Genomic DNA, 12,687 nt, shown 5'->3' on the forward strand with positions numbered 1-12,687 from the left:
CATGTGAATATGACTGAAAAATTTCATTTTTTCTGAAAATGAGGTGTCTATTTACTTGTGACCACTCAGTGTATATCCTCAAAATAGTTTTGTGAAGCCTACATTGAGGTTAGAAAATATCTTCATATCCAACATCTCTCGTCCAGTTTTAAAGCAAAGAGGAGTAATATACAAATATGGTTATCCTGTTTGCCAACAGGAATACAGAGGGCCAACTACCAAATGTTTCTTCATTCAATTAAAGAAAAACCTAACTACATGTTGCAAGTTCCAAAAACATATGTTACAAAGTCATGGTCAAGCAGTGCAAACCAGTGACTTTTGAATTACTGGATCAGCAGAATCAGAAAGAATGCTTTGGACTAGTGAATTTAAAAAGTTTGAGTGTGTACTTAACAATGGTTAACTTTGAATATTCAAGTCTAAGCTACATTGCTATGATTGAAACTGTATGTTCACTCCTCCTAAATTACTTCAATTAATTTTAATTGAAAAGAAGAGTAAAGAAGAATGTTACATGAACAGAAGTGCAAACTGATAGTAACTGAACATTTTGCATTCAGATCAAAAATGTAGTGATTACTGATTAGGTAATCCAATGCAATTACTTGTGACAGTGCTAGTATAATTATTCTAACAATTCAAACAAATCAGTAAAGTACTTACCTTATCCAGATGAAACCCTGACTGTTCTGTAAAGGTTGGAATGGTCTGGAAAGTGACATCTTGTAAACTCTGAGTATTTTTTTTAGGACTAGCCATTTCTATGTAGCCCTCACCTTATGAAAAGAAGACACAACAGACTTACACACTCACTGAATAATATCAAACTCAATTTAAATTAAATCAAGATCACTGACACTAAGACATGCTTACCAAAGTAATTGACCTGTATGAAGTTTAGTTTAAATCATGTAAAGGTCAGCTTCTCTGAGACATGCTTACATATTCACTAAGTATCACTAAGTTAAGTTTAAATTAGATGAAGGACAGCTTCTCTAAGACATGCATACAACTTAAAACAACCAACTTCAAAATGGAAATGATATCAAGGTCAGTTCCACTGGAAATTTCCTGCAAATTATAGGTAAGATCATAAATGATAACATAGCGCATTAACTATCTTTATAGGGGCTTGGTCATTTTGACTAATCTTGCAACCAGCATATAACTATAACCATGAAAGTATATGTACTATAACTTTTAGTATAGTAAGTGTATTTTTATGAAATCTGGTAAGCTTTTAGTAAACATTACCATTCCTTTGTACATAAAAAAAATCCGATATTTAAATTATGTATTTGTACTAAATATTTGTCTGTGAATATATGGAGTAAGGTTGCGACTAAGACTAGTCTGAGTGCAAAGTGTTTTTCATGTTAAGATTAAAAGTAATTTTATTTTACATTTTTTAAATTTACTTTGCATAATTTCTAAAACCTTTTAAATGTATATCAAATTTTTTTTTGCAGTAAGAATTTATATTGTATCTGTTATTTTCTCTACCCTAACACTAAAGAACATTTGTCAATTTGATTGACCTTGTAAGCACCACAAAAAAATACAAAAAAGCTAAATTACTCATCTTCTTTATAAAATAACTGCAGATTGTAAAAAGTATTTATCATAAACAGTTTAAGAAGGCTTGTAGCAGTTTATATCTGTTTGTATTTATTTTTACTGCTCTATGAACTGTGTCTACTAATAACCTGGTAATACAAGCTGCAAATCACAAGGCAAATGCGTAGATCAAGTTATAGTATTGAATGACATAATGTACAAGCATACTTCATTAAAATTTGTTTATTGTTATTATTATTTTTATGTAACCTGATATAGCCTTATCTAACTTGACAAGTTTCTAATTTTTATATTTTAGTTACTTTTATAACAAAAAATAAAAGATATTCATAAAAAACAAATTTAGGACTTGCGTATTGTTTTTTTTTGGTGTTGACATATCAATGAAATTTAACCGTAGTTCCCAGTAATGGTAATACTAGTAGCAAAAAAAGTATTATTTTTGAAATATGCACATAAGAACATAAAATAATAACATGCACAAAGTAAACAATGGCCTATAACAATTATAAATTAACTGGCTTTCTTATGCTGGAATATGTGCCTTAAAAATATTTCTTTAGCTGTTTGATTTGAGCTTGGCTTTAACAACTTTGAATCTGCAAGCAAAATAACTAAACATCTCTACTGAGAACAAGGTAGCATTGTACATCGTTCAATAAATTAAAACTTTGTTCTTCCATTGGTTATAAATCATGTAATAGCAAATGCTAAAGAGAATTACAGGCAATCTGTGAAAGAGAAGATGTGATAGAAGGGTGTGGGAAATGGGTTTGACTTTCTGGTTTTTATCTCCATAAACAAAGAAAAATGAAGGCTATAAAAATTAACCTCTGCCTTATTAATACCTATAATATAATAAGTAACTTATGTTAAACTCAGAACAAATAAATGTCACTTTACACAGACAAGTGGAAACTAAAGATTTATATAATATCCAAATTTGATTTATCAAGTACATTTCAATGTCACATTTATTTGTATACATTGTTAAAAAATAGTTTAATTAAATTTTGAATGCCACTTTGTAAAAAGTCATGATGTACACTTTTACCCATATCAAGAGGGTTAATTATATTTTATATACATGGACTACTTGGAAAGGATACACTTTTGTACTTATGAAAATTATTAATTTTAAGATGCAACATTATAGACAAAAAAGTGTCCCATTACTATTATTTTGGAAAGACCAAACAATGTAAATGCAAAGAAACAAGAACCTTATTTCTGTATTTTAATCTTAATATAACTTAATTGTATAAAGATACATTTGAAATGTGTAGAATATTTATATTCAAATGTTCAGTGTTAATGAAATTAGAAATTAAAAGTACGCAATTTTTCCAGAAAAATGGTAGTATACATATTCAGAACTAATGTAACTAAATATCAAACACTGATCTGAACAATGCTGACAAGTAATGAAAAAGTTTTTAATGACATACAATAAAACCTTAAGAGGTACTAAGATAAAGTACACTAAGAATGAAACTTATCTTACCAATTAATTTCTATATAGTCCCAAAATAATTACAGCATTTAAAAAACAAAATTATAATTAACTTTGTGCTTATCAGAAACTTATCTTACCAATTAATTTCTATATAGTCCCAAAATAATTACAGCATTTAAAACACTAAATTATAATTAACTTTGTGCTTATCAGAAACCACCAATCATTTAGACTCAGTGGTCATACATTATTGGACACAAACATTTTAAGTTTTTTTTTTCTTTTTGATCATGTATTTACTTAAAATCAAAATACTCTTTTTTAATGTCAAAAACAACATAAGTACATACTCTGGCTGCTTGGTTTAGGAAGAGAAGAAGACATAGATCCCATTTTCAAATAACCTTCTTCTGCAACTCCTGGAGAAGTATATGTTAAATTTTTGGGGTAGGTTTCTTTCTTTGGTGCCATAAGTAAATAACCACCTGATATGTCTGCTGTTGATGAGTCTATTGTAGGCTGCTCTGAGTCAATACTAGAACAATGGGATGACCCTGCAGCAGCAAGCAGCTGCTCCAATGGGAGATACTTTCCAGGACTCATGGGAATGTATTCTGGAAGAAAAATAAAAAAGATTGGTATATTTAATTTTTATTTTTGTATTTTTTGAAAATCATTCAATGTTAAATTGTTTAACACACTTCTGTATTATTCAAACTGCAAATAAAATGTTTTTTTATTGCTACGTTCTCTATCAAAAAGTTTTAACAAACATCTCAGTGTGTACCTCCAATATATTATTTTAATACTGAAAGCATTATTCTCCAACAGACAGAACTAAATAACCAAACTAAAAGATAAAATACAAATAAACTCCTTAGAATCAACATCTCTTAATTAAGTAATTTTTGCAACAATGAAATAAAGTGCAAAATGTTTAGGATTATTGATCAATTCTAAACTTCTAAGTATTTCTATAACCATGTATTTTCTCATTTTTATTTTAAATAGTTTCAATACAGATTGGTGTTATAAATAATTCTGTCCCAGAATCACAAAAACAGAGTGTTCGTTTGTCACAAATTAACATGTCAAACTACAACCAACTCAATAGTAAACATCAATACATTTCTTTTTTTTCATATAAACTCCATTTTTTATTTACCACAGCTTTCTTCATATTAAAGAGAAAAAATCACATCACATAAAATAACAAACTTCTTTAAAATAAACAAAACAAACACTGATACTCCCCTATATATATATATATGCATGCATATATTCTTGCAAATTTGTTTCAATATTAGCCCTATAATAATTTTCCTATACTGAAAATATATTTCTGCTAGGTACTACACTCTTCTCACAAGATTAGCTATCCTTGTCCAATGCTGCCTTCTATAAGCAAATTTTTTCTTTATGTATGCCACAAGCCTTCAACTCCCCCCCTATTAGAATCAAATGATTCCAATATGTCTCTCAAATAAATCATCATGCATCTCTTCTCCACCAATAGGTGCGTGGCATACTCACGTAACGCATGTGACTTTCTCTATATGCCTCTACCAAACTATCACTTCATGGTTTGGCAGAAGACGTAAGCACCAGAGGAAAGTGGGGAGGAAGGGCGAGTGGAGGGAAGTATATACTGGAAATACACTTTCAGTATAGGAAAATTATAGCTGCTGATACAGTACTTCCCTCCACTCAAAAGAATAACTAGAATCCCACATTCATTAGGAGGCAGGACTGGTGCAAAGGAATGACAAAACTACCCCTCAAAAGTGTCCGACGGAAATGAGAGAGTCAGATCCGAAGAGCTGATGAGGGAAACTGCACCACTTCTGAACCAGGTATGCTCTCCGTCCATCCATGAAATGTGTAGTAGAACCCCACTGCCCTACTCTGCACTGAATGGTTATAGCCATCTTTGTGTAGAACCCATTCAGGAGAGTGCCTTCATGGTAAACTACCCCCAGTGGCTTGGAACTGGAAAGTGATAAGAACTTCCATACTCCATTAAAAGAAAGGGAGTGAGAATGCGATGAAGAGCAGACCATACCAATTATTAAATATAAGACATGGCAGGGATGGGCAGCTATCCATTTCTGCTTTTTTCATGCAGTCCATGGGTGATACGGTCCAGAATGGGCATGTTTATGAAGCAAGTACACAGCAAGGTTATTCACCTACAAGCAGTCTTGTGGAACACCTCATCCCAACAGTAAGCATTGCAAAGCAATGGAAGATAAAGCACTAGTCATCATGGCTGTACAGTGCATATTTCAAATGGTTCAAATAGAGGTAATTTGAGGGAATGGAAGACCACCTTAATATCCCAGTCCAGTAATGACTGGTGAAGTAAAAATACAATGGTATTTGGAAATCAAAAGGTATGGGATAAGGCAGCCTGAAAACCTGAGAGCAAGAAGACCAAAGACCCCCAGTGGAAAAGCTATGTGAGAAACTGCCACACAAGCTACAGTAGGTCGGTCTGCGGGGAATCTCAGAGTCACATACCAACTGCAGAACACTTTCCATAGGTGCTGATACACCTCCACTGAAGAAGGATATATGGAATGAGCTAAAAGGAAAGCTACCCAATGGGAGAAAACTTGATATCCTTGCCAAGGACTGGATAAAACCCAGTGTGAAGACAAAGGACAGGAAAGGCTGGATATAAAGCAGGTGACTGAAGAAGGGAGAGAGACAAAGCAAGAGGTACTGGAGGGAAAAGTTAGTTGCTGGAATTGTGGAACTATGATGGAGTGATCAGAAGGACTCAATACAGAGTGGTATGGAGGAGAGAGATCACGAGAGAATTGAAAGACCACTCCATTGGATATATAATGTCGAGGTGGGAAAAACTATTCACCACGAGATGGAAAGCACCCGGAATGTGATGCGCAATGTGATGAATGTGGTGTTTGTGTGCCCAATATAGTAGATCCAATGTTTGAAAACAGAGATTTTGGGGATTGATATGTGCTACCACCATGGCATTTTTGGAAAGAAGTAACACCAGGTAAGGGTAATGGAAGCTGACAGGGGATCCCGAGCAAGATTCCATTGACCATAAAGAGCCCAATGAAGGGATCACATATGCACACAACCAAGGGGGACCTGTGACATCATTGATGATCACATCTTCAAAAACAATAGAACCTTGTGAGCAGAAGTGAGAGAGCTGAAAGGATATGGTGAACTAACAGTTCCTTGGAACTAAGTCATACAGGAGAAGGGTGAGCCCGACTGAGATGAGTGCCGAAAGATATTGGGAAGGTCAGAGGAAGAACTTCTCCAAATTGATGAACTAGTCCATCTGAGCAGTCACTAGAAGGAGCTAATGAGTATAGCTGGCTGACTCTTATTTGGAAGGAGCCAGAAGATGCCAGTCATCCATATAATGGTGAAATCATGACCTCAGAGCTTGAAGATGGTGGGCAAAGCTCTAATCACCCGACAGAAAACATAAGGGTTGGAAGCACACTTAAAAGGTAGGGCGCAAAAGGGATAAACCACCCCATGATGGATAAACAGAAGATACAGACAAGACCATGGTGATACAGAGATGTGGAGATAAGCATTGGTGACATCAATCCTGGTCATCCATAAGGTTGGAGACATGCCCATCATAGGGTGAAAAATTACTCCATGGTAAAATGGGGCAGTTGAATGAAGCATTTGAGGGGGGAGAATTTGATGACAGGCCTCCAGTCCCCAGTGTACTTGGGAACAACAGAGAGCCTGGAATAAAAATATGGTGAAGTATGTAGAACAGGTATGATGGCCTGCAGAGATAGTAGTTCCAGAATTGCCTCCGACAGGCACTGGCTGGTCATGGGATCCTGAGGCTAAGGGAAGAATGGGCATAGGAGACTGGGAGGTGGAAAAATGATGGGATCAGGAATCCTTCTGAGAAAACTTGAAGAACTCAAAGATTCATGATGAAAGGATGCCAGTGAAAAAGAAAATCGGACCAGAACTCACTGGTTAGTCACAGATACTGTTGGTGATGTGAGACATCGCAGAAAATGCCGACACTAGGCACCTGAGAAGAAGGGACAGGTAAAAGTTGGGAAGGGGAGGGATGGGAAATGGTAACAGGTGCCCTTGTAGGCTCCAACGTAGACAAACAGGCAAAAAGGTTGGAAAGGGTAGACTGTTGTTGTACTGATGCAACCCATGATTTCAAAGACTTAAAGATTGTGTTAAAGATGTATTACTTCAAAAATGGGGCCCATAACTATATCCCTAATATAAAATGATGGTAAACAGACACAAGTTAAGGTCACAGCAAGATCTAGAAGGTTCCGACAACAGAGAGACCACGTATGTAAAACCAGAGCCTGAAGATGACAAACGAGCCAACGTGGAAGAAGAGGGAAGAGGAAGTCCCCAGAAAACCCCTCAGGATTTTGATGGAGAGTTTCATAGAGGAGATGGTATGTAGAGGGATACCATAAAGATAAGACAAAGGTGGTAAATTGGGCATGGGTAAGACATACAGGAGATTCGGGGGCCACACCACAAACAGGCAAAATGGACCTAACAATTGCTGGTCCAGAAAAAGGATAGCTTGCATGATGATATGCAAAAACAAACTTTTCCGAAAGCCCATGGGGGTGAGGCATAGTAATTCAGCCACGGAATTGTGAGGTAATTAGTCAGCATTAACAAAAATATCAGGGGAGGGGAGAAAACTCTATAGGGATGGGAAGATTGGTCAGGTAATAGGGAAGGATGCGGGTAATAGAAAAAGGGATAAAACATCACATACCTGAGAAACTAAATCCAAAAAGACAGTATTAGGCTTAACTGATTTGTCAGGTAGGGCATGGCAAAACCAGGAGGTGTAAATGGGTGACCCAAGTTATAGTCCACCTAAACAAGCTCAGCTTGTTCTGGAGGAAGTTGGGCAAGGTGTGGAGACAAAGGTTGACCCATATAATGTTCAATCTCCTGGTGAATAAATGCAGATAAATCCCCCGTCGGGTCGCCTGCACCTGAGGCCTTAGACATAGTGCTAGTTATACGTGTAACCCCAGAAGTGGTAATATGAATTTTGGAATTGATAATGGGGAAGAGTGAACCAATAACTGAAAGAATAAATAACAATGTTACTGTAATAAACTAGGATTAAAGTTGAAGTTAAGAAATAGTCTTAAGGAAAACTAGAAGGGAAAATAAATGAAGACCACCTCATGAGTATACTAAAAACGAATGTGAAACGTTACACAAACAAAAAGGAACACATCCGTGCAAAAGCACTGCCAAACAAGAAGCGACAGTTTGGTAGAGGCGTATAGAGGGAGTCACATGCATCACATGAGTATGTCATGCTCATATTGGTAGAAAAGTGATACATGATGATCTATTTGAGAGACATGTTGGAATAATTAAATTCCAATCGGAGGGAGCAGAAGGCTTGTGCCATGCATAAAGAAAAAAATTTCATATAGAGGGCAGCACTGGACTAGAATAGCTAATCTTGTGAGAAGAAAGAGGTACCATATCAGAATTGGCACACTTTGTAACAGCTAGCCAAATCTAAATCAAATACCTTAATTACTACACAAAAGTAGAACAATCTACAGAGATACACACTATATATCTATGCATATATGTATGAGCATATAAACTGTTCATACATAAAGAAGTTATTCATTTTGCAAAAATAATATACTTAAAAAGATTATTTAAATTCATACCCGAAGAAGCTGGTATTGAAGCTGTGGAAGGGGAAGTCATATCTAGGTATGTTCCTGAAGCTAGCGGAGATATAGGATTTGAACCAATGCTATGAACACTGGAGGAGAAGGACAGGTTGAGAGACATATTGGCTAATGATGACCGTTGAGATGTTGAAGTTCCCATTTCCAAGTACTCTGGTGGCATCAAATCCTCTACGACATCAAGAAAAGAAAAAAAAGAGGTATTGTGAAGTTTTAAGCATATTACATGAGCAAGGTCACTCCAAATTTAGAATATTTATTATTTCTAGTGATATTAATGGGGAAGTAAAAGGCTGGAACACATGTTTATTTCTCTGCTATCTTAAAAAAAAAGGCTTAATATTATGTTTGTTAAGTTTTAAAATGTGTAAAGCAGAAAATGGATACTGATAATAATGAGTAAGTTTTAATAAATTATATAATCATAAAGACCACTTGACTGAATTAATTTAATTTGAACAAACTATATATTATATATTAAACTATATGCTATTGTTATATATATACACACACTCACATACATTTTTTTTCACAGAAAATTAAAAGAACTTGGTGATGTGTTTTATTAACAACTCTTAAACCAACTTTGTTTTCAGACTTTATGAAATACTATACTGAGCTAAGAAAACGCTATGTTTAGTCTATGAAACATTATAGTAAGCTAAAAACATTATTTTGGTCTATGAGAGAATACCATGATCTAAGAAAACACCATCTTTATTCTATATCAAACACTATCACAAGCCAAGAAAACAATATCTTTAGTCTACTAAACATTAACATAAGCCAAGGAAACACCATCTTTAGTCTATTAAACACATCACAAACCAATAAAATACTATCTTAAGCCTATGATACACTATCACAAGCCAAGGAAACACCATCTTTAGTTTATATAACATTACCACAAGCTAAGGAAATACCATTCTGAGTCTATGAAATATTATAGCAAGCTAAAAACATTATTCTGGTCTAAGAAAGAATATCATGAACTAAGGTAACACCATCTTTATTTTATTAAACACTATCACAAGCCAATGTGAGACTATGAAACAGTACCATAAGTTGAAGAAACATTATTTTTAGGCTATGACAAAGTATCGTGATTATGAACACCCCAGTTTAAGATACACTATTTTAAGTGTATTAAGCATTACTTAAGTCTGTAAAAAGCAGTGTGTGCAATTATGGAACATAACTTTGATGTATCAACTCGTGATTACCATTACTTCAGTTTTAATTCATATCTGGTCTATAAAATAATCTTCCTTACTGTAAAAGCTGTAACTTGTAATAAAATAATACATATAACCTTTAGAATTAAGTTTAAACTTCACAACACATAAAATTTGCATTTTTTTAAATAATAATTTACATATCAATTTTTACTAATGGTACAACTAATGACCTTCAGTCATTCTGAAACAAATATACTTTCTTCATATCATGATAATATATTAATTTGTGTATTTACTTTTATATAAAACATTTTCAAATCCTGTCTTAAACATTTGTTAAAATAATATAAAAGGAATCTCCACATAAATGTTCATGATTTTGAGATCCTTGTTCCCAATTGAATTGTTTTTTTAAAATAATACACATGGTAGAATGATAATATATTATCTTCCCTAATTAAGGAGATTCACAATAATAAGCCATTATTACAGAAGGCAAATGCTTCCAAGATCACCAGTAGTCGATAAAGTTTACAAATATAGATACTAACCTTGGCCTGGCTCCATCAACAAATAATCATCTGGCATCTCTTCTGTAATTGGAGGTTCTGTGTGCAAGCCTAACTCCCCAGCAGAATGAATGTACCTCCTTCATACATAAAAAAAATCATTATGATAAGTACAAACGTATAACCACAGAACACTGAAAAATAAATATTTTTACTTCAATTTATGTAACAATAATAACAAAATATCTTATGTTATACGAAAAAAAAAAAAAGGACACGAGCAAACACTACTGCAACATATATCATCAGTAAAAATTTTAGAAGTAGATGGCAAAACATTTCTTTGTACGCTACAAGTACAAAAGAGGGGAACCATAACACATTATTTTTTACTAATTCTCTGCTCTTTGTCTTTTTAAATGAAATTACTTGCTTTCATTATTACATGTTCTACTGTTTACTGCTAATAATAGCAGTGCCAGCAGGTGGCTCTTTAAATATTTTATTGTATTATCTTACAGTGGAAACAAAACACTGTTATTATTTTATTACAAGTTATAGCTCTTAAAGTGAGGAAGAGCATATTTTAAAATAGGTATGACTTTTGATCACTGGTGCAATCATTCTCGAGTACACAAGAAAGAAACTTTATTCATGAAGACTTTAAGACCAGAGGTAATTTAAACCAGGCTACAGTACCATTAAGACTGAAAATGTGAGTAAAAAATGCATTCTATGATATAATGCAAAAGTCAAATGACTGAACAAACTATAAAACTAAAGCATTATTGAAGTGAAACTACAGTTAACTTAGGAAGTTCTGCACCTTAAAAACTTGTTTTGTATATATGCATGTATGTTGAGAATGATCAAACTAGTGATTGAAACATCATATCCGTTCTACAAAATAATCTTCCTTACCGTAAAAGCTGTAACTTGTAATAAAATAATACTTAATCAGTAAGTAAACTCAAAACAAAACTATTAAAAAACTATTATATACATCTTTTCACATATGGTGGTCTCATTACATAAGTGATAATACAGATATAAATAAAGTTGGAATTTTTACATCATGGAAAGCTGTATTTTGGGAGTTATTAGCTCCAGGTTTTGTTTGCCTTGTTGTCAAACCCAAAGGATACAATAAGCTTTTTGTGCTGTGCCCACCACAAGTACAAATATGTTTTGTATTTATAATTAAATGAAACACTACAAGAAAAAAAAGAAAGAAGAAAAATTGGTCTTACACAGAGCTTAAAAATAACCCAGTCATAGGAAAACCTTAATGACAAAGTAAATATGGCCTTTATTAATAAAGTATTTCACAGTCAGAATTTTTAGCTGCATTAAACATTAAGAGATTAAGCATTAAAATAAAACCTGTGAATGTTTCACATTTCATTCATTGAGCACTTAAGTTACTCCACATTATTGGTGCGGATGAATATGAATGTAGATAGAACAAAACTTACCCAAAGTGGAAATCACTGGGGCTTCCTTCATATTCATCTGTGGAGAACTCACTACCAACACTATCTGTTGAATAAGCTCCCGTTAAACTGAAAACAAATGATCACTTATTCAATGAAACAAATGTAATATTTTCTAATGTCCAAAACTTTTGGTTAGGCTTCTCTACCCCTAAAAAGTGATCTACTAAATAATATAACTTATATAAACAAAAAAAGAACAAGTTGCTTGAGTGTGAAGATCAAGACTGGAAAGGAATATTTTTAGGACAACATTTATTTTTGTGATCAAAATTATGTTGCAAAATATTTGGTGCTGAAAGAAAGAAATGTTAAGAAACCCAAGAGATTATAAAGTTATACTAAAGTTCAGTAATTTGAAAAACATAGATAAATAAATAATAAAACACCATCTATTGTTTTTGTAAGAGACCATTCAATGTTTGACTAATTTGAGGTTTGTAGTTCTGAATTCTAATAGAGGGAAGGGTGGCTTAGGATGGGGGAGAATGTGTTTGCTTTCTTTATATTTCACTTGTGTTCTTGGTATCTGTCATGGATAGTTCTTCCTGCAATTTTGATATGTTTATTGTTCCATGAACTTTACTTGTTGTGATGCATTTATGTTTGATATTGTTTGTTTGTTTGTTTTTGAATTTCGCTCAAAGATACACGAGGACTATCTGCGCTAGCCGTCCCTAATTTAGCAGTGTAAGACTAGAGGGAAGGCAACTAGTCATCACCACCCACCGCCAA

General features: G+C 33.7%; 1 protein-coding gene across 2 annotated transcripts in view; it reads right to left on the reverse strand.

Annotated features, from left to right (window-relative positions):
* The window catches only part of LOC106460503 (insulin receptor substrate 1-like), a 103,332-nt gene that overhangs the window by 9,255 nt on the left and 81,390 nt on the right, over window positions 1-12,687 (reverse strand). For both annotated transcript variants that reach the window (XM_022387253.1, XM_013920212.2), the window contains exons 8-12: window positions 11,935-12,021; window positions 10,502-10,599; window positions 8,749-8,943; window positions 3,388-3,651; window positions 667-779 (exon numbers count right to left, since the gene is read on the reverse strand). In XM_022387253.1, the coding sequence (XP_022242961.1) occupies window positions 667-779; window positions 3,388-3,651; window positions 8,749-8,943; window positions 10,502-10,599; window positions 11,935-12,021 (757 nt within the window). The remainder of the gene's footprint in view (window positions 1-666; window positions 780-3,387; window positions 3,652-8,748; window positions 8,944-10,501; window positions 10,600-11,934; window positions 12,022-12,687) is intronic.

This window comes from Limulus polyphemus, unplaced genomic scaffold, assembly GCF_000517525.1.
Source record: "Limulus polyphemus unplaced genomic scaffold, Limulus_polyphemus-2.1.2 Scaffold782, whole genome shotgun sequence".
Taxonomy (NCBI): domain Eukaryota; kingdom Metazoa; phylum Arthropoda; class Merostomata; order Xiphosura; family Limulidae; genus Limulus; species Limulus polyphemus.